Genomic DNA, 21,954 nt, shown 5'->3' with positions numbered 1-21,954 from the left:
TCTCGCACATTCTGAGGGGTGAGGTAACTTCAGAAAGAGGGGAATAGCATGCAGGGCCCCCCTGCAAACGAGGTATGTGCAGTAAATTATTTTTCTAAGGAATGGAATTGACTGAGAAAATACTGCTAATACCAATGTAATGTAAGTTCAGCCTTAAATGCAGTGGTAGCGACTGGTATTAGGCTGATGAGTGTGTGTACACTGAAGTATTTTTCTAGGGAATGGAATTTCACTCAGAAAATACTGTTAATGCTGAAGTAATGTATGAGCCTTCACTGCAGTAAATGCGACTGGTAGCAGGCTTATTAATAACACTTCATAGCTTTTAAAATATATGTTCAAAACGTTTACTAGCATGTTAATCGTTTTTTTTTGTGAGGTACTTGGTGATAAAACTTATTGGGGCATGATTTTTACCACATGGCTATCTTTGTTTTCTGCATAGAAACAGTTTACTGAGCTTCCCCACTGTTGTAATATGAGTGGGAGGGGCCTATTTTAGCGCTTTTTTGCGCAGTAAAATTTCAGTCACAATCTTCCTACTTCATCCTCCATGATCCAGGACGTCTCTAGAGAGCTCAGGGGTCTTCAAAATTCGTTTTGAGGGAGATAATCAGTCACAGCAGACCTGTGACAGTGTGTTTGACTGTGATAAAAACGTTAATTATATAATTGTTGTCCGTTTTTGGGTATTAAGGGGTTAATCATCCATTTGCAAGTGGGTGCAATGCTCTGCTAACTTAATACATTTACTGTGAAAATTTGGTTGCTATAACTAATTTGGTTCATTGTTATTTCAACTGTGACAGCTTTTTGTGCTTCTTAAAGGCGCAGTAGCGTTTTTTATATTGCTTGTAAATTTATTTGAAAGTATTTTCCAAGCTTGCTAGTCTCATTGCTAGTCTGTTTAAACATGTCTGACACAGATGAATCTCTTTGTTCACTATGTTTAAAGGCCAATGTGGAGCCCAATAGAAATTTGTGTACTAATTGCATTGATGTTACTTTAAATAAAAGTAAATCTTTACATGTAAAGAAATTATCACCAGACAACGAGGGGGAAGTTATGCCGACTAACTCTCCTCACGTGTCAGTACCTTCGCCTCCCGCTCAGGAGGTGTGTGATATTGTGGCGCCAACAGGGAGGCCCATACAAATCACTTTGCAAGACATGGCTACTGTTATGACAGAAGTATTATCTAAATTGCCAGAATTAAGAGGCAAGCGCGATTGCTCTGGGTTAAGGACAGAGCGCGCTGATGATGGGAGAGCCATGTCCGATACTGCGTCACAATTTGCAGAACATGAGGACGGAGAGCTTCATTCTGTAGGTGACGGATCTGATCCAGGAAGACTGGATTCAGAGATTTCTCATTTTAAATTTAAGCTTGAGAACCTCCGCATATTGCTAGGGGAGGTATTAGCGGCTCTGAATGATTGTAACATGGTTGCAATTCCAGAGAAATTATGTAGGCTGGATAAATACTATGCGGTACCGGTGTGTACTAACGTTTTTCCTATACCTAAGAGGCTTACAGAAATTATTAGCAAGGAGTGGGATAGACCCGGTGTGCCTTTTTCCCCCCCTCCTATATTTAGAAAAATGTTTCCAATAGACGCCACCACACGGGACTTATGGCAGACGGTCCCTAAGGTGGAGGGAGCAGTTTCTACTTTGGCTAAGCGTACCACTATCCCGGTGGAGGATAGTTGTGCCTTTTCAGATCCAATGGATAAAAAATTAGGTTACCTTAAGAAAATGTTTGTTCAACAAGGTTTTATCTTACAGCCCCTTGCATGCATTGCGCCTGTCACTGCTGCGGCGGCATTCTGGTTTGAGTCTCTGGAAGAGGCCATTCGCACAGCTCCATTGGATGAAATTATGAACAAGCTTAAAGCACTTAAGCTAGCTAACGCATTTGTTTCTGATGCCGTCGTACATTTAACCAAACTTACGGCTAAGAACTCCGGATTCGCCATCCAAGCGCGCAGAGCGCTGTGGCTTAAATCCTGGTCAGCTGATGTGACTTCTAAATCTAAATTGCTTAATATTCCTTTCAAAGGGCAGACCTTATTCGGGCCCGGCTTGAAAGAAATTATCGCTGACATTACGGGAGGTAAGGGCCATGCTCTGCCTCAGGACAGGGCCAAATCAAAGGCCAAACAGTCTAATTTTCGTGCCTTTCGTAGCCTCAAGGCAGGAGCAGCATCAACTTCCTCCGCTCCAAAACAGGAAGGAGCTGTTGCTCGTTACAGACAGGGCTGGAAAGCTAACCAGTCCTGGAACAAGGGCAAGCAGGCCAGAAAACCTGCTGCTGCCCCTAAGACAGCATGAAGAGAGGGCCCCCTATCCGGAAACGGATCTAGTGGGGGGCAGACTTTCTCTCTTTGTCCAGGCTTGGGCAAGAGATGTCCAGGATCCCTGGGCGTTGGAGATCATATCTCAGGGATATCTTCTGGACTTCAAAGCTTCTCCTCCACAAGGGAGATTTCATCTTTCAAGGTTATCAGCAAACCAAATAAAGAAAGAGGCGTTTCTACGCTGTGTACAAGACCTCTTACTAATGGGGGTGATCCACCCAGTTCCGCGGACGGAACAAGGGCAAGGATTCTATTCAAATCTATTTGTGGTTCCCAAGAAAGAGGGAATCTTCAGACCAATCTTAGACTTAAAGATCCTAAACAGATTCCTAAGAGTTCCATCATTCAAAATGGAAACTATTCGAACCATCCTACCCATGATCCAAGAGGGTCAGTACATGACCACAGTGGACTTAAAGGATGCCTACCTTCACATACCGATTCACAAGGATCATTACCGGTACTTAAGATTTGCCTTCCTAGACAGGCATTACCAGTTTGTAGCTCTTCCCTTCGGGTTAGCTACGGCCCCAAGAATCTTTACAAAGGTTCTGGGCTCACTTCTGATACAAGCGTCAAGTTTTCAAACTGCCAAGTCTCATACAGAGATAGTTCTGGCATTTCTGAGGTCGCATGGGTGGAAGGTGAACGTGGAAAAGAGTTCTCTATTGCCACTTACAAGGGTTCCCTTCCTAGGGACTCTTATAGATTCTGTAGAGATGAGAATTTACCTGACGGAGGCCAGGTTATCAAAACTTCTAACTGCTTGCCGTGCCCTTCATTCCATTCCACACCCGTCAGTAGCTCAGTGCATGGAGGTAATCGGCTTAATGGTAGCGGCAATGGACATAGTACCATTTGCGCGCCTGCATCTCAGACCGCTGCAATTGTGCATGCTAAGTCAGTGGAATGGGGATTACTCAGATTTGTCCCCTCTGCTAAATCTGGATCAAGAGACCAGAGATTCTCTTCTATGGTGGCTTTCTCGGCCCCATTTGTCCAAAGGGATGACCTTTCGCAGGCCAGATTGGACGATTGTAACAACAGACGCCAGCCTTCTAGGTTGGGGCGCAGTCTGGAATTCCCTGAAGGCTCAGGGATCATGGACTCAGGAGGAGAAACTCCTCCCAATAAATATTCTGGAGTAAAGAGCAATATTCAATGCTCTTCTAGCTTGGCCTCAGTTAGCAACTCTGAGGTTCATCAGATTTCAGTCGGACAACATCACGACTGTGGCTTACATCAACCATCAAGGGGGAACCAGGAGTTCCCTAGCAATGTTGGAAGTCTCAAAGATAATTCGCTGGGCAGAATCTCACTCTTGCCACCTGTCAGCGATCTACATCCCAGGCGTGGAGAACTGGGAGGCGGATTTTCTAAGTCGCCAGACTTTTCATCCGGGGGAGTGGGAACTTCATCCGGAGGTCTTCGCTCAACTGATTCATCGTTGGGGCAAACCAGATCTGGATCTCATGGCATCTCGCCAGAACGCCAAGCTTCCTTGTTACGGATCCAGGTCCAGGGACCCGGGAGCGGTGCTGATAGATGCTCTGACAGCGCATTGGGTCTTCAACATGGCTTATGTGTTTCCACCATTTCTGATGCTTCCTCGATTGATTGCCAAGATCAAACAGGAGAGAGCATCGGTGATTCTGATAGCGCCTGCGTGGCCACGCAGGACCTGGTATGCAGACCTAGTGGACATGTCGTCCTGTCCACCATGGTCTCTGCCTCTGAGGCAGGACCTTCTAATTCAGGGTCCTTTCAACCATCCAAATCTAATTTCTCTGAGGCTGACTGCATGGAGATTGAACGCTTGATTTTATCAAATCGTGGCTTCTCGGAATCGGTTATTGATACCTTAATACAGGCTAGGAAACCTGTTACCAGAAGAATTTACCATAAGATATGGCGTAAATATTTACATTGGTGCGAATCCAAGAGTTACTCATGGAGTAAGGTTAGGATTCCTAGGATATTGTCTTTTCTACAAGAGGGTTTAGAAAAGGGCTTATCTGCTAGTTCGTTAAAGGGACAGATTTCTGCTCTGTCTATTCTTCTGCACAAACGTCTGGCAGAAGTTCCAGACGTTCAGGCTTTTTGTCAGGCTTTGGCTAGGATTAAGCCTGTGTTTAAGACTGTTGCTCCGCCGTGGAGCTTAAACTTAGTTCTTAACGGTTCCATTTGAACCCCTTCATTCCATTGATATCAAGCTATTATCTTGGAAAGTTCTGTTTTTGATGGCTATTTCCTCGGCTCGAAGAGTCTCTGAGTTATCTGCCTTACATTGTGATTCTCCTTATCTGATTTTTCATTCAGACAAGGTAGTTCTACGTACTAAACCTGGGTTCTTACCTAAGGTAGTTTCTAACAGGAATATCAATCAAGAAATTGTTGTTCCATCATTGTGTCCAAACCCTTCTTCAAAGAAGGAACGACTTTTGCATAATCTGGACGTAGTCCGTGCCCTGAAGTTCTATTTGCAGGCAACTAAAGGTTTTCGTCAAACTTCTTCCCCGTTTGTCGTTTACTCTGGACAGAGGAGAGGTCAAAAAGCTTCGGCTACCTCTCTCTCTTTTTGGCTTCGTAGCATAATACGTTTAGCCTATGAGACTGCTGGACAGCAGCCTCCTGAAAGGATTACAGCTCATTCTACTAGAGCTGTGGCTTCCACCTGGGCCTTTAAAAATGAGGCCTCTGTTGAACAGATTTGCAAGGCTGCAACTTGGTCTTCACTTCACACTTTTTCAAAATTTTACAAATTTGACACTTTTGCTTCTTCGGAGGCTGTTTTTGGGAGAAAGGTTCTACAGGCAGTGGTTCCTTCCGTTTAAAGTTCCTGCCTTGTCCCTCCCATCATCCGTGTACTTTAAGCTTTGGTATTGGTATCCCATAAGTAATGGATGACCCGTGGACTGACTACACTTAACAAGAGAAAACATAATTTATGCTTACCTGATAAATTTATTTCTCTTGTAGTGTAGTCAGTCCACGGCCCGCCCTGTCTTTTACGGCAGTTCTAAATTTTTAATTAAACTCCAGTCACCACTGCACCCTATGGTTTCTCCTTTCTCGTCTTGTTTCGGTCGAATGACTGGATATGACATGTGAGGGGAGGAGCTATATAGCAGCTCTGCTTGGGTGATCCTCATGCAACTTCCTGTTGGGGAAGAGATATAATCCCATAAGTAATGGATTACCCGTGGACTGACTACACTACAAGAGAAATAAATTTATCAGGTAAGCATAAATTATGTTTTTATAGTGGCACCGCCATCTTGTAGCATCCTGTGACAGAAACAGTGCACATAATACTCACATAATAAAGAGCGGAAGCGTTACATTTTTGACGTTTTTTAAAAGTTACATAACAAATATAAGCTCCAAGATGGCGGCGCCCTGTGTGAAGATTCAGAGTTTCACTAACTGATAATTGTAAGGGGTTAAAATAATAAAACAGCACTAGGCAGAGGAGGAAAAACAATATCATAGTGAGTACTAACCCTGCTACTGTAGTTGTACTCTGGAGTTTCATTTCCCTTTTAAAGGGACAGTATACAACAATTTTCATATAACTGCATGTAACAGGCACTACTATAAAGAAGAATATGCACAGATACTGATATAAAATTCAGTATAAAACCTTTTCTAAAAACTTACTTAGAAGCTTCTAGTTTAGCACTGTTGATGAGGTTAGGCTGGGACCCCCAGTAAAATAGGCTGGGAAAGCAGGACGAGTAGACAATCTCCCCTCCCCTGCATATGAAAAGACTAATTACACAAACAGGAGCAAGCAGGAATCTGTAGACTTCAGTCTACATCTGATACTTTGGGGCTTGGTTAGGAGTCTGAAAATCAGCAGAATGTTATTAAAAATATGCAAAACGGTATATTGTTACAAAAACCCTCCCAGGTGGGCTATATAAATGGATCACCTACAAATTATTTATCAAAATAAAAATCTAGTGTACAATGTCCCTTAAGGTGGAAAATCTAGCCCATATCTAATATTGTTAGTTTACAGTATAGGCACCAGTATGGATTGTCATCCAGTTGTAAATTACACAGTGTTCTGAGTTTATAGTCGGCAGCAGAAGCTTCCTTTTGTCTCTCTATTTATTGCTGCACTGCCCCCTGCTGTACAGGCAGATAAGTGTATGTTTGTATGAACATAGGCTTTTTATTACTTACTAGTCCTAAAGCCCGTGCACACGGGCCATGTTTTGTAGTACAGCGGTCCCACCCCTTGCTCTCTCTCTTCCCCCTCTCTTTTGCTCTCTCTCTCTCTCCCCTCTCTTTTGCTCTCTCTCCCCCCTTTCTTTTTTGCTCTCTTTCTCTCTTACCCTCTCTTTTGCTCTCTCTCCCCCCTCTCTTTTGCTCTCTCTCCCCCCTCTCTTTTGCTCTCTCTCCCCCTCTTTTGCTCTCCCCTCTCTCCTTTGCTCTCTCTCCCCCCTCTCCTTTGCTCTCTCTCCCTCTCTACTTTGCTCTCTCTCCCCCCTCTACTTTGCTCTCTCTCCCCTCTCTCTTTTGCCCCCTCTATCTCTCCCCACTCTTTGTCACTCTCAGGCCATACCCACTCCCGGTCCGACCACGTCTGGCCACGCCCCCATCGCAGCACTCCCGTCGACCGCGCCCCCACAACACCGATCTGATCTGAAGTTGATCCTAAAGGCCAAGTATGTTTGTCCTCGCGCAGTCTCTACTGCGCATGAGTGCATCTGACAAACATACCTGGCCTTTTATTATATAAGATGTCTAAGAAACAAACCTCCTACTTTCAAAAACATGTAATTGAAAATAGAGTCCTAAAGCAATTTGATAATGTAGTTTTTTTTATTATAAAAAGTGAAAGTTTCATTTTATTTTTACTGTCAATTATTATAGTTATATACTATTCTGGTTTTGATCTGTCATATTTTGTTTCTTAAACGGGTGTTAAACAGTCTGTTTCATTGTTACAATAAAAAAGCACTAAGCATCTATTTAAATGGATTTTACCTTTTTATTTTTTTACACTACATTTGTGCTTCCTGTCACAGCCCAACAAGGAGGAGGCCTTTGCAGGAAGTTTTATCTTAGCCTGATGTCATAAAACTTCTAGACTAGCGAATAGACAGATAACAGGCAGTCAGATTTGTTCATGCCCAGAACTGACAGAATAAAGCTTAGGTTTTTTAAAATACCCTGCTCTTAAAACACTGGGGGCAGAGAGCTACACTGATATGTTCTAAGTGCTAATTTTGCAAGAAAACAAGTAAGTTATTTGCACTTTGATTTCATATAAAAGTGTTTTTACCAAAGCAGCACTGTTTGTCATCAATTCTCTTTATTTAAAAGGATATTAGACACAATATACTTTTATTTGCATCAGAGTATCAAAGCAACATCTTGTTTTCTGTGTTTATTAAGCAAATGTGAATGGAATATGAGTAAAGAATCAGGAGGGATATTTATAATTTTGTGTAATAACACTAGTTACTTCCTTTTGTTAGCGTGGTTAGTTTATATATTTAACTTGCATTATTTTTTTCTCACACAAATGTTACGAGGATGTAAAAATATAAATGAAAAGGGCATTAAAGGGACAGTAAAGTCATAATTTGACATTCATGATTTAGACATACAATTTTAAACAACTTTCCAATTTACTTATTATTTAATTTGCTTCCTTCTCTTGTTATCCTTTGCTGAAAGGTTAATCTAGGTACGCTCAGGAGCAGCTAAGAACCTAGGTTCTAGCTGCTGATTGGTGGCTGCATATTTATACAGATTGTCATTGGCTCACACATGTGTTCAGTTAGAAACCAGTAGTGCAAATAATAGAAGTAAATTGGAAAGTTGTTTAAAATTGTATGTTCTACCTAAATCATGAAAGAAAAATGTTGGGTTTCATGTCCCTTTAAATAATAACATACAGTATTTGTTTTACAGCAACAGTGAACTTGATATGTTTTTGTCACTTGAAAATGAAGCAACATTGACTTTAAATTGCCTGGGTCACTGTGTTTTCTTTTGACTACGCATGGGTTCTGCTGGATTTTATTTCCTGTTTTTGTTTTGTAATTTATTTTAAGAAATGACAAGTGCACAATTCCACTTTTATAAAGAAGTAAATAGGTCGGCCATTAGCTTTAAAGAATTTACCATCATTTTTCAGCACTTCAATTATCACTCCTGGCCATATCTCACCTTACCAATGCCTCATTGTACGAACTATAGCTCAGTAAAAGTGTAGCCCAAATAGTTTCTTACCTGAGACAGCTACAGGCGTCATATCTGTGGTCTTTCGCTGCACTTACGTGTCCAAAACGTTTGAACCAAGTGATTGTGCTTATCCTAAATGGACTTTTCAAACACATGAATCCTGGCATTTAAAGGGACACTGAAACCAATTTTTTTTCTTTCATGATTCAGATAGAGCATGCAATTTTAAGCAGACTTCTAATTTACTCCTATTATCCTATTTTACTTCATTCTCTTGCTATCTTTATTTGAAAAAGAAGGCATCTAAGCTAAGGAGCCAGTCAATTTTTGATTCAGAGCCATGGACAGCACTTGTTTATTGGCACTGTCCAATCTGCAAGGACAACCCAGGTTGCTCACCAAAAATGGGCCGGCATCTAAACTTACATTCTTGCTTTCTAAATAAAGATACCAAGAGAATGAACAAAATTTGATAATAGGAGTAAATTAGAAAGTTGCTTAAAATTGCATGCTCTATCTGAATCACAAAAGAAAAAAATTGGGTTCAGTGTCCCTTTAAATTTGGAAACAAAATTGTATTTTTGTTTTGGGTTGAATATAAATGACCTCTATACATTATTTATTTATTTTTATTAAAGGGACACAAGTCAAAATAAACATTTGATTCAGAAAGTGCATGCAGTTTTAAGACACTTTCCAATTTCCTTTCATTATCAAATTTAGCGCCGTTTTTATTTTATTTGCACACTTTCTGGGGAACAAGATTCTACTGAGCATGTGCACAAGCTCACAGGGTATACGTTGGCTAGTCTGGGACTGGATGATGTCTGTTGCATGATACAAAATCTGCTGCTTATTTGAAATTCAGAGGAGTTAAATCCTTGTCTTTTTTACCTGCTGGAGTGTATTAAATTGTTTTACTCATATTTTGGCCTTTAAAATAGCTGATTTAGCCTGTGGTTTTCGAACCTATACTGAAAGTTTTGATACTGGAGTCTCCGCTATTGAATAGCCACAGCCAGCAGAAGAAATTAAACGCATAGTGGGGTGCAGGATAGTTAAGTAATAAAATGATAATTTGTTCTCTCTATGTATTGAGCTTTAGTTTTCGAGACATATATAAGAAAAGGAAGCAAGTGTGTGTACACAACCTGATAACGTAATGAGATCTGATATTACCTGAAGCTCAACCCATTGTAATAGGCTGTGGTTTAAAAGCACAAAACCAGCTACTTCATATACACAAACCTGAAAATGCAATTCCATACTTTTTATACTCTGCAGCTGGTATAACAAGTCAATGAAAATACATTCATATAAAAACAATTAGTGTACTGTCCCTTTAATGAAGCACTGAAGGTGTCGCAGGCAATAAACAAAGTAAATTAACTGTGCCACATGAATTTCAGAAATGCCATTGTATAGAAACAAGGGGGGAACCAGTGGCTTAGATTTTTGGCTATTAAATCTGAATTTCCTGAAAACGTGTTCTGCCTGTGTGACATAAAACATTCAATAACTAAGCTCTCCACTGTGCAGATAAACAATATCAATTGCAAAGTGAATATACCCTGCAGAGAATGGCTAGAATTATACAGGGCCATGATATATTTTAAGAACTAGAAAATGCATTGAGTGGTACGAGGTGCAGCCCCTTTGCAACCCTTTTTAAAAAGGTTGTTGTGAGATAATATTCTTTCAAATGGAGGATTGCCCCATAAAAGTTACTTTATGAAGACCTGAAAAAATGACCCTGTTCCCACTCCAAAAGAGATTGCACTATTTTAATGTGACATTTCTGTAAAATAAGCTATTCTGTATGAAAGATAACTATGCCCCAACCGGGATATATGTGAAGTGCTAACCCAGTGTCAGCTCACTTTTAAAACAAAGCTAAGTAATCGTCTATATATTCATAGTATCGGTGTTAGAAGTTATAAACTGATTTAACCTGTTTTTAAAGGGACATTAAACCACATGTTTTCTGTCATGATTCAGATAGAGCATGTGACTTTAAACAACTTTCCAATTTACTTTTATTATCTAATTTGTTTAGTTCTCTTGGTATTCTTTGTTGAAAATGATATCTAGGTAGACTCAGGAGCTGCTGATTGGTGGCTGCACAGATATGGCTCACCTAATTATTATTATACTTTATTTATTAAGCGCCAACATATTCCGCAGCGCTGTCCATGGATACAAATTATTTAAATAAAACAATACAAGACTTGTAAGATACAGGACCAAATTTACAAACACATACAGGAGGGATTGAGGGCCCTATTCCCGTGGGAACTTACAATCTAAAGCGTTCTATCTCCCAGTAGTGCATTGCTGCTTCTTCAACAAAGGTTAGCAAGCTAATGAAACAAATTAGATAATAGAAGTGTCTGTCTGCACCATGTCCATTTTATGCCTTTAGATATGGTTTCCATTATATAACCTGCTCTTAATTCATTATTGGAAGATGTAGATATATCACAACTGTATATCTAGCCAGGATTTAGACTAGTTGTGTTTTATCTTTGTTTATACATGTTGCACTTTTTTTTTAGTTCAGTTCTTTCAATGTTAATTTTATATTTTGTCCGTTTTTTGTTTTTATTTTCCAGGAATTTAAGGTGGATTCTGAAAAGTCACTTTTTTACTCTCTGTACCATTCCTTGCATCACTACAAGTTTCACACCTTCCTCCGCTGCAAGCAAGAGGTGGGTAACGTTGTACAAACCCAGTAACACCATGACACCTCCGGTTTCTCATTTGGTGTAGTGATGATGGTATTCAGAACTGACTTAAAGATGCTTGTTTTTTATGTTTCTTTAAAATGTTTAATCAAATACATAATGAATTTGCTTGATTTATGGAAAATTTAGATTAGGTAACCGTAACAAGTGAAATCCTTGTTGCCTTTTCATAGAAAATATTAAAACTGGGTTATCGGCTCAGGAGAGTTTGAAAGTTACCCACCATTAATGCAAATTGAGGGCAATGTTTTTTTCAAGGTAGGGTATATTGTATTCATATTTCCATGAAATTGGGAAAATATTCCAGACTCTGATATCTCAATGTCCATTCTGCATAAAAAAGGGATAGTTTCAGACCTACGGCTGAGAGGAAACTATTGAAAGTTGGTCCTTTTTAAATACAGAAAAGTATCACAGCTTAGTGCAGTACTCTTGTTATTTTGGCATCTGGATCACGACACTAACCCGCCCACTCCAATCAATTAAAATATATATAGATATATATATATATTAATTCTGAAGAGAGACAGAATCTAGTGGTTAAATTCAACAAACTTGACAGGTCCAGGGGAAAAATTGAATGTACTTCCTTATACATTTGTGGTTTCTGGAAATGGAGTAGGTTAGCAAGTATGTTTTTTTTTTATTTATTATTGAAAAATGCCAAATAATAAATATGTAACATAGTTATATTTGTATGTCATAAGTATGTCAGAGTTAGTAAAGGAATCTAGTGTTACTTGAGAGACAAAATGGCTGTTCTCTGTGAGTAGTGTTCTGTCTGAAGACCATGTTAGACGTTATGTGTCCACTTTGCTTACTTTTCACCTTTTCTGCAGACCAACTCGATTGAGGAGCAGAATGATGACTTAGGGCAGGAAGAAGTTGTTCAGCAGTGCATGAGGAACCAGCCATGGCTTGAAAAACTCTTCGACTCCTTTATTGACCTACTCACGCAAGCACAGAATAAGTGTGCGTGATCTAATGGAGAACATTTGTGAAAAACAACACATACAAAGAAACAAACAGGAATTCTAGTCCTAAAAATAAATGACTCTAAAGATGAGAGCGAGACATGCCACGCTGAAAATACCAAGGATTTTATCCCAGACTTACCCTATTGCTATGGCAAGTAGCTGAGGCAATGAGCTATGAGGGGAAGGTATCATATAAGTCTTGCAGTCTTCAACTTGGCTATATAGGCCAACCTTGGGCCTTTGGATCATGAAGCTCTTTGGATCAAGGTGGTTCTGTCTTTCTCTTGACTTGTCTTCTTCCTTTGTTCTGTACCCTTCTCTCCATCAGGTGGAGGTCTAGCTGTCTATTGTTACTATTTTCATTCTTCGCTCCACATGCCATCCCGTGATGCCGTATGGAAGATTTTTGGCTCCGTCTTCTGCTCAGATCCGCTTCCACTGACTGACAAAGTCTGACAGGAGCAGGCAGAGTGACTTTTTTGCCCCTCATTATTTATTGGGAAGCGTGTGTGTATGTGTTGTGTGTATGGAAGAGCCAGAATTCTGGTTGATTGGGGTGGCGGACATTGCGATTTTGGATTAACAAATCTTTTTAATATTTTTTGGCATGTAAATAAACAAATAAGCTGCTCAAATTTCACTGCCAATTGCAGTATGGTCACACTAAAGATTACCTTATTGGTGACAAAGTGTTAGTAATAACCACAAAATATCTTGTGTCACAGTTCATTATGTCTAATTGGTTGTACCTTTTTTCTAAACATATCTTGTAATCTTATAGCTGCTACAAAAACTAGCAACAATTTAGTGAAAATGCATCATTCCACCCAAAACACATTTGTTTTACTTCAAACCTAGAAAGTGACAGCTTTTCTGACTATGAAACTGAATTTTGTTAGAGCTAAAAACTGAATTTAATGATCTGCATTATTATGGCCTTCTAGACAAACTGTTTTATTAATATATTGTTTTCATAAATTATGACTACATACAGTTGGCCAAGCCAGAGTTCATTGACTCCACCAGTTGTTGTTTTTTTATGAGTGGAGCAAAACTAAAGTGTAGTATTCTGACAAAGTGCCATGTTTAAGCTTTAGAGTGCAATATGGTGTGTTAACACCAACAGTTATATGCTTAAAGAGTTACTATACATTAAAATGCATTAATACTTAATAATTTAGTTAGGATCCGCTAGATTTTAGATTAATAATTTGATCTGGGCAGAAAAGCTTTGTTAATCCAATATCAGATTTTTTTAATTAATTAAATTACTGAGTGTACCTACATTCAGTGTTCTTGTTGGGTTATTTTATGTCACTATATATTTTGTTACATCCCATAACACAAAAATAGTGTTATTTACATTTTTATTTTTAATGTCTCTTTAGCAGAAGCTGAAACTAAGCTCAGAGTGATATTTCTGTTGTATTTACACCAATGCTTCTGGAAGGTAACACAAGGTGTAATGCTTTGTGTGTCGACAGGTATTGACTTATATATAATTGCAAAGTATTGCTGGTTCTTCTGTTAGTGAAAATACTAATGGTTTAAAAACCCTCCCCCTTTATCTTCAGTAGTGTTTATTTGCTAAAAAAAAAACCTTCCTCTCATTCCTGCACTCTGGCATATTTTATTTAAAGTTTTTACTCACACAAAAATGCAGATATTCAGCTTTCCATCACGGAGTGAAACACATTTCACATGGATTTCTTCTTAGGCAGGTGGGGTGGGAGGAAAATGTATTTTTCTCCCTAAAGGTTAGAGGAAAACAAAAACAAAAAAAAAGAAAAAAATGCTAGCTATTTTTTTAAAGTCATTGTTTTAACATTATTTAAGCATTTCTGCATAGTATGTATACCCCATTTTCATTATTATTCTTGTGCTTAGATGAAATGTTAAAATCATATTTTCCCAGTTTGTTGAAAGGAAGAATTTATTGGGGAGATGAACTGTGTGTGTGTATTTTTTTTTAACTTACTGTATATACTGTATAGGAGAAAAAAATCTATGTACAATATTGTATTTGACTATATCTAATTGATAATGATAATGTTGCCTAGATGTGAAGTGTTCAGTTCAACTGAACGTGAATTAGTATTTTGCTCAGAAAAAAAGAAACTAGACAGAAAAAAAAATAGAAAAAAAATGAGATACCTAAATGAAATGAGAACGGCTTTTTTCCCTTTCCCAGTTATTTCATTACTGCATTGTTTGTTTGTTTGTTTTCTTGAAAAATAACAAACCAAACTAGCAAAGTTATAATATATGATCATTTGTGCATGGTTATTTCATTTATTGACAAGCAGGATGTTGGTATATGTAAAATTTAATGCAGGATATGATGTCTCAATGCACTGTGATTAGATTATATCGGTATATGAGAGGAAAGTGTTTCAAATGGAAAGGCACAAGACCACTTACTCTGTCTGAAATATGTTTTATTTGTAAATTACTTTCTTTTTCTTTTATTGTCATTCATATATGTGGGCATATTTCCTAGTAAAGTCCTCTAGTAGTCTTGTCTCCTTATATAGCATTACCGTATTTGTGTGTCTCTGACATTCATTGTGAATCTCGCCTTACCATTAATACTTCTGGAACAGGCACATTCGCGACAGCCTTTCCTGATGAAGCAGAAAAATAATGAAAGACGTAGACGCCATGCACTTTGTTTCTGTGATTTTACAACTTTAGGAATTATGTCTAAATATAACAATATGTAAAACAGTTCTTAATATTTTTGACAACGCTAAAAGTTAATAGAAAAATATGGTTTGTTAGTGCTTTTAAATCTGAAATATGTTGTGAGGCCACACAAAAAAAAGTCATCAATATTAAAAACAAGTTATTCAATGTGATCATTATTTGCAATATATATCTACTGTATAATTGGGGCATTACATGCATATTTTGTATCATCAAACATCAAAATCTTCTGGGGGAAAAATATGGATTCCCCTAATTTGTTTAAACTATTGTAGTGATTGTAACATCAGTCAGAGATTGTGGGTTTTATTTTTTAAGCATTGAAACCAAAAATCAAAAGAGGATGAATATTATATTTAACACACTCTAATGCACACTTTATCGACTTTTTTTTCTTGTGTGATCACAAACCTACATGGCAGTTAGTATGTTACCCACCAGATGGCGCATTCCTTGTCATTTATCCACAGTACAGTATAGCCTTACTTGTCCTGTTTATTCTCTTGTATGAAATGGTGAACTACAAGTTTCTCCTGATTCTTTGAGCGGCCGAAGCATATTTTTTCAAGGCTTTTAACTGCATAGTGCGCTGTAAAAATGTAAAGTCAGATGTTTTACTTCAAATAAGAGGTCTAAATAGCCCATCGTTCTAGCTGATTGTATAAAGCTTTGCATATTTGTGAGCTTGTAATTTATCATTTTGTCATTGAGTGTTTATTGCATATATATTTTTAGCTGGTATTATTTTTTGTTTTGCTATGTTTGATGTGTGGTTATATGTATGTCATGTAGGTATGTTTTATATATATATATATATATATATATATATATATATATATATATATATATATATATATATATATATATATAAATTTATGTGTGTGTGTGTGTATATATGTATGTGTGTGTGTGTGTGTATATGTATATATATATATATATATATATATATATATATGTGTGTGTGTGTGTGTATGTATGTATATATATATATATATATGTGTGTGTGTGTATATATACACACACACACACGCACGTCACACATATCACTTTTAAAGTATTGTATACATTTTATTTTTAAAGTACCTCATTTTTGAATTTCAAAACAAATTGACAAACAGACAGATAGGCCAAACATTACAGCTGATGAGTTAATGAAAAAAATTGTTGTTAATAAACATTGTACCAGAGTTCTATTTACGCAATAGTTCTGAATTCTACTGATGTCTATAGGTTTGCAACATTGATTTTCCTTTTAAACATTTTAATTAAAGGGACAGTCAAGTCCAAATTTTTTTTTCATTATTCAAATAGGGCATGCAATTTTAAACAACTTTCCAATTTACTTTTATCACCAATTTTTCTTTGTTCTCTTGGTATTCTTAGTTGAAAGCTAAACCTAAGAGGTTCGTATGCTAATTTCTTAGACCTTGAAGGCCGCCTCTAATCTGAAAGCATTTTGACAGTTTTTCACCACTAGAGGGCATTAGTTCATGTGTTTCACATAGATAACATTGAGCTCACGCATCTGAATTTACCGAGGAGTGAGCACTGATTGGTTAAAGTGCAAGTCTGTCAAATTAACTGAAATAAGGGGGCAGTCTGCAGAGGCTTAGATACAAGGTAATTAGAGCAGTAAAATGTGTATTAATATAACTGTGTTTGTTATACAAAACTGGGGAATGGGTAATAAAGGGATTATCTTTCTTTTTAAACAACAAAAATTCTGGTGTAGACTGTCCCTTTAAAAGCCCTTAGTACAAAAATCCATCTAGCGAGCTGCTGTATTGCCCGGCACGTGTATGCCATTTATCTACTTATCTAAGACAGTGTATTATTGACACTTGGGGACTGACCATCTTACATATACATGGTATAGTCTGGTAGACCAGAAGGGTGGCTGCTTGCTAACCGCAACAATGTAAATGTATTTGTCCTATTAGTTGTACTTTCAAGGTAATGTGAATTCTAGTACTGCTTTTATAGCTGTTAAACTTTTAAATAAAATTAGATCCACTTTCATATGACTTTCTGTTCCATCTTGTTCTGATGTGTGCAGTGCACCCCTCCCCATCATTCCGTAAATGTATTCTTTTTTTATGTAAATATCATAATTCACTTAATTTCATGCTCCCCCTTCATATTATCTTCCTCACTCATACTTACCTTCTGTTCTCTATGGTAGTCACTTTCCATAGAATTCCTTTTTGCCTGTACCTCACCTCATTGTCTGTTTTAATTAAAGGGACATTAACATCATTTTATGTATGCAGCATTTGTAAAACTTTTACAACAAATTAACTTTTGCAACCTTGAAACACGCATTGAAAAGCATCTCAATTGTTTTTTTGTCTTCTCTGCTGCTGGTCAATTAAGAACATTAAATAAATGAGCTCCTGCAGATGGCAACCAATCACTTTACAGCAATTAGAAGTTTCAAAATTATATGGAATGCACTCATAGCTTCTCTGGTGGAGTGAAAAACTACAATTTTAAGATTTAAATGACAAGAAAAGCAGGGCAAATTTAATAATGAAAGTGCATTGTAAAGTTGTTTCACAATGCATAATTAAACATGTTGGGCCGGATTACGAGTGAAGCTCAAATGAATGCTCCCGCTTGAGAGATAATTGCGCTCGAAGTAGGATTTTTGCACTCTGATTGCGGTCATATTACAAGTTGAAAGTAAACGGTTTTCACTCTAGCAGTAACCAAACTAGCGCAAAAATACGAAGTTAGAATATCACGTGCGCGTTTACGTATTCCCCTATAGAAGTAAATGAAGAAAAAAAACTAACACCCCACTCTCGCTCAACCACAATCGCATATTCTCATTTGAGCTAACCTGACATGAAAATATGAATATTCCATATTGCAATGTTATGCACATAACAGAATCAGTCTATTTATTCATAAATACATATTTCTACATTTATATGATTTGTTTTGGTAATATATATATATATATATATATATATATATATATATATATATATATATGTATATATATATATATATACAGGAATATCTATTTAGAAATACTTGGAACATATTCTGTTATGTGCAGAACATTGGCATGTATAATATTTTCAGTAAATACACAGTATAATACTTCATTAAATAGGAATATTGCATATATATATTCAGTATATATGTCTGTAAATACATATATACACACATAAATGCATATGTAGATATACAGTAACTCACAAAAGTGAGTGCACCCCTCACATTTTTTGTAAATATTTTATTATATCTTTTCATGTGACAACACTGAAGAAATGACACTTTGCTACAATGTAAAGTAGTGAGTGTACAGCTTGTATAACAGTGTAAATTTGCTGTCCCCTCAAAATAACTCAACACACAGCCATTAATGTCTAAACCGTTGGCAACAAAAGTTAGTACACCCCTAAATGGAAATGTCCAAATTGGGCCCAATTAGCCATTTTCCCTTCCCAGTGTCATGTGACTCGTTAGTGTTACAAGGTCTGAGAATGGGGAGCAGGTGTGTTAAATTTGGTGTTATCGCTCTCTCATACTGGTCACTGGAAGTTCAACATGGCACCTTATGGCAAAGAACTCTCTGATGATCTGAAAAAAGAATTGTTGCTCTACATAAAGATGGCCTAGGCTATAAGAAGATTGCCAAGACCCTGAAACTTATCTGCAGCAGGGTGGGCAAGACCGTACAGCGGTTTCACAGGACAGGTTCCACTAAGAACAGGCCTCGCCATGGTCAACCAAAGAAGTTGAGTGCACGTGCTCAGCTTCATATCCAGAGGTCTTTTGGAAATATATGTATGTTTTGCCAGCATTGCTGCAGAGGTTGAAGGGGTGGGGGGTCAGCCTGTCAGTGCTCAGACCATACGCCGCACACTGCATCAAATTTGTCTGCATGGCTGTCGTCCCAGAAGGAAGCCTCTTCTAAAGATGATGCATAAGAAAGACTGCAAACCGTTTGCTGAAGACAAGCAGACTAAGGACATGGATTACTGGAACCATGTGGTCCGATTAGATAAACTTATTTGGTTCAGATGGTGTCAAGCATGTGTGGCGGCAACCAGGTGAGGAGTACAAAGACAAGTGTGTCTTACCAACAGTCAAGCATGTTGGTGAGAGTGTCATGGTCTGGGCCTGCATGCGTGCTGCCGGTGTTCTAAAGAAAATGGTATACCGCATAGGAATGTGTATACCACGTCACTTTAGGTCACGTGACTCAGCTGCTGGAGGGGTGTTGCGCACAATGCGCATGCGCAAGAGGCCCAACCTCCTCCAAGCAGCTGATGTAAAGCAAACAACGGGTCGAGGAAATATATGGCCCGTAATAATAATTTATAGAGACTAATAGCCTTCACTGCGCACTGCGATCGCTGACTCTATGCTACTTGTCATGCATATAGTTTTCAGCTCACTCAAATACACTCTAGATTCTAGAGTGTATTTGAGTGAGCTAAAAAATATATGCATGACGGTGACAAATGTGACAGCATAGTGCTACTGTCATGATACCCACACCACACACCCTCACCTTCCCCACCGGAATAAAATATTGGAGCATTCATCGGACTTCATAGAAAAATTTAGCTTTTATTTAAAATCTCCAAACACAGCGGCGCACAGAGTAGGGCCATGTGCGCATTGCAAAGTACGGTCCATAGAATCCTGCGACCCGTTGTTCGCAAGCAAATCTCCTTAAACAGCTGTTTGTAGGAGGTTGGTCCTCATGCGCATTGAGCGCCACACCCCTACAACAGCTGCTAATACGTTACCAGAAGTGACGTATACACATTACTATGGAATACCAGTTACTTTAGAACACCAGCACTGGGGAGCTACAGATCATTGAGGGAACCATGAATGCCAACATGTACTGTGACATACTAGGGGGCATCTGTGCGACATGATCCGATCAGCGGATCATGTCCAACAGACATCGCTGAATGTGGAGAGCAATATGCTCTCTGCATTTAGCATTGCACCAGCAGCTCTTGTGAACTCTTTAGAGATGTATATGTATGTATCTCTATGTTAAAGCCCTTTGCCTGCCTTTTTTTTCTAAGACCTGAGACCTATCTTTGAGCCTTTATGACTTTTGTTTGCAATGTTTTAACAATAATTTTTATCATATGGTGTTATTATGTATTGTATTTTTGATGTTTTTTGTGCAATTTTTATGTTTTGCAAAACAGTTAACCAGAGCTCTGAAGTTGTAGTAATCTAGCGTAAATCGCGATTGAGCTGACATGATCACTTTTAACTTGTACTACGAGCGATAAGTCTGATGAGCACAAACCCTCTCGATATACCCCTTATCACTCGGCTGCTCCACTCCTAATCTAGCCCTTCGTGGGGAATTATTATTTTAGCATTTAATGTCTCTTTAAGTGACTTCTTCATAGTTGAATTCTGAATAATTTGTTGTGAGTTTAACAATTTGCTTGTGATGAGGTTACTTCGCTCTGAGCTGGTGTAATGCAATGATGAGCAGTTTGCATGTTTTGACCTCTGTAGAGTTCTGAATTAGTTAATGTGTGGGCCACTCCCTTAATCTCTTACTCACACTAGTCTTCAAAAACTTACATCCAATTTCCCTAAATTCCCTCACACATGTTTCTGTTGGGACCATTCACATTATTTGTTCTCTTGCTTTAACATTTAACTTGAAGAGCCATAAAAGATGAAAAATGATATGCTCTAAATCATTAGCGCACGTGATTTTAAGACTATTGACTCTACACTATTGTAAAGTACCATTCAGTACCTGCAAAACACTGCTAGTCACATTTAAGTTATGTGACTAGCACAATGATTTCCTCTAGGGACCAGCACCAAGTCATTTATGGACTATATGCCCCTTTAATTGGACTATTCCTTAAAGGGATACACCTCTGGCCTATTCTCTCTAGAGCAGCCAAAAACTTAGGTTTTCAAATGCTGCAAATAGTATAAACCAGCTATAGATCTAGGTTACAGAATTTGCCTTTTGGCCTCTCTAGGGAGTGTGAAAAAAAAACATTTTTTTCACACAAAAGCTGTTGTTTAACGTTGCTGTAACTTGTTATACACGAAGCTGATTGGTGCAGATTACAAAAGGAAATTCACAGCACTTGAGAACTGTAAAACCCTGAGCGTTTTTAAACTGCCATGCCCTATAGTACAATGCTAAACTAAAATGTTTGTGTGTGTTCTTCATCCATATATTTTATTATTAAAACATGTCATGTTTATCCATTTATATTGTTTGTCATGAACTCAGTATCTTTAGATAAATCAGTAAAAATTATTACTGATCTTATATTTATATGGTGTATTTTATTAGAATGTAGCTTTATGTAATCAGAATGAAGAATTCATATCCTGTATTCTGCCACTTACCCCAGTTGTTCTTTTGTGTTAGTTTGACATCCAGCACCAGACAAAAGCTGTGTGTGTTTCATTTGGCTATACACTTAAAGTAATAGCCTAGTCAAAATTAAACTTTCATGATTCAGATAGAGCATGCAATTTTAATCAACTTTCTAATTTACTCCTATTGTCAATTTTTCTTCGCTCTATTGGTATCTTTATTTGAAAAAGCAAGAATGTAAGCATAGAAGCCGGCCCATTTTTGGTTTAGAACCTGGGTAGCAATTTCTGATTGGTGTCTAAATGTAGCCACCAATCAGTAAGCTCTACCCAGGTGCTGAACTAAAAATAGACCAGCTCCTAAACTTACATTCAAATAAAGATACCAAGAGAACAAAGAAAAATTGATAATAGGAGTAAATTAGAAAGTTGCTTAAAATTGCATGCTCTATCTGAATCATAAAAGTTTAATTTTGACTAGACTATCCCTTTAACTATAATAAAGCACCTATGTACTGCATGTGTGCACAGACATCAAATGTACAAACGTTACACATCTCTAACAATTAAAGAAACAATGCTACAAAACTAAATACTGTTACAATTTAGTGTTAAAA

At 37.8% G+C, this 21,954-nt stretch overlaps 1 protein-coding gene across 2 annotated transcripts in view; it reads left to right on the top strand.

Annotated features, from left to right (window-relative positions):
* Positions 1 to 15,144, top strand: part of PRR12 (proline rich 12) — a 192,688-nt gene extending 177,544 nt beyond the window's left edge. For both annotated transcript variants that reach the window (XM_053690851.1, XM_053690850.1), the window contains 2 exons: positions 11,178 to 11,273; positions 12,149 to 15,144. In XM_053690851.1, the coding sequence (XP_053546826.1) occupies positions 11,178 to 11,273; positions 12,149 to 12,289 (237 nt within the window). In that variant the 3' untranslated portion in view covers positions 12,290 to 15,144. The remainder of the gene's footprint in view (positions 1 to 11,177; positions 11,274 to 12,148) is intronic.
* The last annotated feature ends 6,810 nt before the right edge of the window (positions 15,145 to 21,954 follow it).

Source organism: Bombina bombina, chromosome 8 (assembly GCF_027579735.1).
Source record: "Bombina bombina isolate aBomBom1 chromosome 8, aBomBom1.pri, whole genome shotgun sequence".
Classification (NCBI taxonomy): domain Eukaryota; kingdom Metazoa; phylum Chordata; class Amphibia; order Anura; family Bombinatoridae; genus Bombina; species Bombina bombina.
The sequence above is the reverse complement of the archived record's forward strand: the minus strand, read 5'-3'. Positions and strand labels throughout refer to the sequence as shown.